The sequence below is a fragment of the Centruroides sculpturatus genome, unplaced genomic scaffold (genome assembly GCF_000671375.1).
Source record: "Centruroides sculpturatus isolate CEXI.00-Female unplaced genomic scaffold, Cexi_2.0 scaffold120, whole genome shotgun sequence".
In the NCBI taxonomy this organism is placed as follows: domain Eukaryota; kingdom Metazoa; phylum Arthropoda; class Arachnida; order Scorpiones; family Buthidae; genus Centruroides; species Centruroides sculpturatus.
In genome coordinates, this window is record NW_019384554.1 from 800243 (window position 1) to 806332 (window position 6090).

The 6090-nt window shown below is 25.7% G+C and overlaps 1 protein-coding gene across 1 annotated transcript in view; it reads right to left on the reverse strand.

Annotated features, from left to right (window-relative positions):
- Positions 1 to 565: 565 nt before the first annotated feature.
- LOC111623790 (protein cappuccino-like) overlaps positions 566 to 6090 on the reverse strand; it is a 20698-nt gene continuing 15173 nt past the window's right edge. Inside the window, exons 2-5 of the mRNA XM_023366490.1 lie at positions 1137 to 1209; positions 927 to 1000; positions 784 to 843; positions 566 to 706 (exon numbers count right to left, since the gene is read on the reverse strand). Coding sequence (XP_023222258.1) covers positions 566 to 706; positions 784 to 843; positions 927 to 1000; positions 1137 to 1206 — 345 coding nt within the window. The 5' untranslated portion in view covers positions 1207 to 1209. The remainder of the gene's footprint in view (positions 707 to 783; positions 844 to 926; positions 1001 to 1136; positions 1210 to 6090) is intronic.

Here is a 6090-nt window from a genome sequence, read left to right on the forward strand (position 1 = left end):
AAATTTAGTTAGTAAAAAAACATTCTTTTCTAATTCAATCTGATAAAAAAAAATTAATTATAACGTAAAATAATTCTATCAAAAATAACAACTTTTACAAATTATATCGAAAAAAAAAATTAAATATATTTATGTAATTTCAATAAAAATTTCATCATAAAAAAATCAATTTTTCGAGATGGAAAGAATAAAAAAAAAATATATGTAAATAATTCATTATTATAGCAATTTCATAATCTAACATCATTATGATAATAATTTGAATTTATTTTTAGATAATTTATAATGATTTATAACGAATTTCAATCAGTTTTCTATTAAAAAATATAAAGGAATATTGATTTTTTTTTCTTAGAAAATATTTAAAAAGTATTAAACACTAAACCATAATAATAATAAAAAAAATTCCTTCTTTATGGCGCATAAAAATGAAATACAAGCAAAAAAAAATTTTATTTATAATTTTACACGAGGGAAATATATTTAAAACTATTTTGAAGAAAAAAATTAGAATATTTCTTTCTTTAAATGGCACATTTTGAACAAGTTATACACCATTATTATCCTATGATAAATCATTATTACCTTTCATCTGCGAATGGATTCTCTTCAATTCTGCCGAAATTTCTTCAAAATAAAGAAGACTTGCCCTTTCTACGTCACTCGGTTCTGGTACAGGAAGCTTTAAATTATCAATATTTGTATCCTAAATAATGATAATTAAGTTTAATTTCCATTAAGTTAAGAAAAATTGCGTACAAAACTCACTCCAACCCCCCATACCTTGTTATAAAGTTTAACGTATATTTTAACGATATAATGTAAGAGAGTTAATGTATTATCCTGTAAATAAAATGGTAAATTTTAAGTTTATAATTTAAAAAATATATATATATATATGATATAATAAATTAATTAATATTTACTTTACTACGGATGTCTTTCAATCGCTGCAATATCTCCAAACCGAATCCATCAGCTTGACCACGGCTCTTACTTCCTAATTATATTGAATTATAATTAATTCTGGTAAAAATAATTAATAAAAATAACTGTTTATGCTTTTTTAAATACTCATAATTATAATATTTAAGTTATTTAATTTAATACGAGAGATTTTTAGCTTGGATACTTGCCGCCATTCATGTAATTTCCTAGTGTCAGTATGATGTTGAGAACATCTTGCAAAGAGCGACTCGTCAGCATAAACTAGAGAAAAAAATATAAAAATTTTCAACAGTTATAATGATTTTACTGTCTTTTTTTTACTCATTTTATTTCTTCTTTTCTAGCTTGATATTGAGATAAATTACTGCAGCGTGACTTATGGTCATTGTCACAAAGCATCAGATGAAAAATGTACTTTGTCTCTTGTAGAGCGTTGTTATTTCCTAATTCTTTTTGATTTTTGTTTTCTTTTAAAAAAAAATCTACTTGATATGCTGCAATCTGAAAATTTTATTGCTTCTAATTTATTTCCAGAGACAATTTATTAATTTTTTAATGTTTTATTTTCCTTGTAAAATTTTTGCTTTTAAATTCCAATTCTTTTTGGAATTAAATCGTCTCAGATTTTTTTTGTTGATTTACGTTTTTAATTATTTTGGAAATGAATTTGATTGAACTTATTGAATTTTTCTCCGTTTAATTTAATTTATTTTTGTAAAATTAAATATATAAAAAAAATTATATANATATTTTTAAGGGATAAGCCATAAAATCATTAAAATTTTTTATATACGATCTCGACCTGTAATAACGACCGCCTCGTAACAACGACCACCTCTAAACGGCGGTCATTTCTTCGAGAACTTTTCGTTTTGATATGAATATAAAAACAACCTTCAAACAACGGCCATCAGAAGAATCTTTCGGGACAAAAATCCATACAAAATAACCTGTTTAAAATGGCCATCAGAAGAATCTTTCGGGACAAAAAAACCATACAAAATAACCTGTTTAAAATGGCCACCAGAAGAATCTTTCGGGACAAAAAAGCATACAAAATAACCTCTCTAAAATGGCCATCAGAAGAATCTTTCGGGAAAAAAAAGCATACAAAATAACCTCTCTAAAATAGCCATCAGAAGAATCTTTCGGGACAAAAAAGCATACAAAATAACCCGCAAACACAAGAAACATTTTTTATAAGAAAAAAAACGTATAAATATAAAAAAATTCTTTAATTATAAGCGAAAATTTCGTATTAATTCATAAAAATGTGTACCCCATTTCTGTACTTTAATTATGTTTCATTTAACGAACATTTTACCTTTTCTAACGGCGCACGGTGCATTTGGAACGTTATTAGTTTATCGCACAAATTCTTAATTTTGTAGATAAAATTGTAAATTAAAGTGTAGGAAACTGAACATCATTAAATTCTCTCTTGTACAAGTATTTTTTTCCCCCTCTCTCATTTGCTTGATGAATCACGACGAGTGATGCGGAAACATCTCACATCGAAAAGTTCATTTATCGACAATTACGCGGACTGCACCTTTCAAATGTACTAATAAAACAGCTACATATTACTTAATAATTGACGTAATTAAGTCGAAAGGTAAATACAGTCCAACCTCTCCACCACGGCCACTGACGGAAGCGTAAAAAAATTCGCTGTTGTTCGGAGGTAGATGCTATCTGGAGGTTATTTTATAGACATTTTATACAAAATATTCCGTAAAAATAGCCGCCGTTTAAAGGTAGACGTTATTAGAGGTGTTTACGTTCCGTTTTAGACAGGTTTCACTGTAGTTTACAGAAATTAAGGCAATTTTCTTTTACGTTGGTGGGATGTTGACGTTAAGGATGAGGAGCGGAGGATGCTATTATAATTACTATTATTATTATAAAATCGGTATTGTTTTATATATTTTAGAAAAATTAGTTATAAAATTTTCTAAGAAAGTCGGTAACAAAGTTTCATAGAGGATATAATGCATATTTATAAAAGAGATAATAATATAACATAATTTGTAGCGATAAGAAAGTTTTCTTTAAGCAAATATTGATTTTATTACTTTTATTAGTCTCTAGTAAGAGGCAAGTTCAGTAACCTGACGTTAACACAAGATATATTTTCTTATCTAAAATACATTTTTGATAAAATTACACGTAAAAATTCCACGTTAGTGTTGTTGAAGTGTTTAAAATAATGAAAAAAAACTATAATTGTAAACCGAATTTCGATGCAGATTCGAAATTTAAGTGATCTAAAACCGTTTTATCTTTATTAAATTACAGTAAAACCTATCTAAAATGGAATCTCAATACAACGAAAACCTGCCTAAACGGAGAAAACAGATTGTTTTTTTTAACAGGTTTCCGTTTTAGACAGGTTTAGGCAAGTTTCCGTTTTAGACAGGTTTTACTGTATTCAATTAAGATAAACAGTTCGGAGGTTTGGCTGCATTTTACTTATTTTTATTATTTATTTATTTATTTTTTAGTACTTTGATCGCCGACAAATACATGTCGTTAGGTAAGAGAGGTAATTGTACTTTCCCAGGACTGCGTACAAATGTACAAAAATAATCCTTAAACATACTAGTTATTTTTTTTTTACGGAAATTTTATAATTATAAATCGGATTTTCGAAGGCAATCAGATCCGCAAAAGAGAATTAATTAATAAAGAATTGTGCGGCCTTCACGTTTCATAGGATACAAAGTATTAAACCATTCGAAGTTCTCGTATATAAATTAAATTTTTAGAAAGAAAAAACAGGAAATAAATAAAAAAAAAGACAATTTGTATATCTTATTATTCATGAATTTTAGAGAAGAACAACGAACATTCGAACGTGATTGTCGTCCAATTGCACAAACAACGCCTAAGCTTATTATTATTATTATTTAAACGTAGTTAAATTATATAAATAATCTTCATTTCTAGTAATTATAATTACATAATTACGGCTATTAAAAACGAAAAGTATAGCTATAATTTTACCAATTTAAATTGCCGTTATTTATTTGTTTTGGGTGGTATTTTAAGCGTTATTAACCTCCAAAAATGCCAGGAATAAAAAAATACACGAGTGAAGATTAAGAACCGTATTAATTAATTGTTACAGAAGCGAAATTTTTTCGGAATTCCGTACACGTGATTGTTACAGATGTAAGTGAGTTCCCCCTCTCTCTACATATTTATGTAATAAAGAATCTCCGGGATGCATTATTAAGCTAGGAATACTTGTTTTGCGATTACAGGACTGACAAACATGTTATCGGAGGATAGCCTGATTTCAAACGTTGTTTTGCTGGCAACAATCCAAAGCATCAATAGTGTGACACTTCCAAATTATCTCCTCCCCTTTTTTTTTAATGCCGACATCTTTAAATATTCATCATGTTTTACTTTATTAAGAAAACAATAATTATTATTACTTAATAAATTCATTTATTGTAATGAAAAATCAACAAAAAAATTAATTTATTCTGTTGAAAAATAAGTAAAAATATTCATTTATTCTGTTGAAAAATCAGCAAAATGATTAATTTGTTCTGTTAAAAAATTATCAAAAGAAAAAAATTCATTTATTCTGTTTTCATTTGTTCCATACAATATCATATCATGGTATTGTTGAAGTTGGTCGAGGTCGAAGGCATAATTTATATTAAATGACATCTTAGAAGAATATTTTGATTATATTTTTTAAAATGTTTAGGAAAGGAAATTATCTTTAAAACAAAAGAAACATTTAAACTTTTCATACCGTGTAAAATTACTTTTCTTTGTCTCTCGCTAACCTAAATGCTGCTAAATTCACGCTTTTTCTGGCTGTCTACATTCTAAATACCCGATTTTTTTTATTATTCTTGTTGACAATTGAAGTTTTTTAAACACACACACACCAAAAAAAAAATTCCCTACAATTAAAAAATATTCTTTAATACATAAAATCTTAATTAAGCGCTCCGCAAAACATGCATTTTAATGGCAAAATATTTAAAATATTTAAATTGATTTAAGAATAAATTAAATTAAATTAAAATTCGTGAATTTTTATACTTATTTTTTTAATGATATAAATAAGATAATTGAATTTATCTGTATTAAAAAATATAAACGGTTTCTAAACAAACTACATTAAAAAAAACATTAAAATTACATTATTTATTACATTTTTTTACAGTTTAAAATTTATAATTGGATAGAATAAATATTATAATTTAAAATTCAATAGATAAAAGGTTTTGAATTCTTTAAAAATATATATATATTTTTTTTCTGGAAATGAATCGTTGTAACGCCCATAGACAGATGTTTATTTTTGTGTAAATTTAATTTAATAAATTAATAATAAAAAAAAGCAACAAACAGTTAAAACATTCCACTTTATTTTCAGCATTTGTGCATAGATATATGGAGACATCACTGCGAAGACAACATGATTATTTATTTATTTTTTAGTACTTTGATCGCCGACAAATACATGTCGTTAGGTAAGAGAGGTAATTGTACTTTCCCAGGACTGCGTACAAATGTACAAAAATAATCCTTAAACATACTAGTTATTTTTTTTTTACGGAAATTTTATAATTATAAATCGGATTTTCGAAGGCAATCAGATCCGCAAAAGAGAATTAATTAATAAAGAATTGTGCGGCCTTCACGTTTCATAGGATACAAAGTATTAAACCATTCGAAGTTCTCGTATATAAATTAAATTTTTAGAAAGAAAAAACAGGAAATAAATAAAAAAAAAGACAATTTGTATATCTTATTATTCATGAATTTTAGAGAAGAACAACGAACATTCGAACGTGATTGTCGTCCAATTTGCACAAACAACGCCTAAGCTTATTATTATTATTATTATTATTATCTTATTTTCTTTTATATATGTATATATATATATATATGTATATATAACATACAGTACATATTTTTATAACTATATCCAATAATAAAATGTAAAAATTATATAAACACTAACAATAAAAATGAAAAAATTTGTAAAAATTTCCTCTTAAAAGTAAACAATTTTTTTTCTTTTTTTTCCCTTCTTTTCTCAAAAGTGTTGAGCAACTGTAAACAAGATATGTGTGCAATAAAATTATATTTATATATATATATATATAT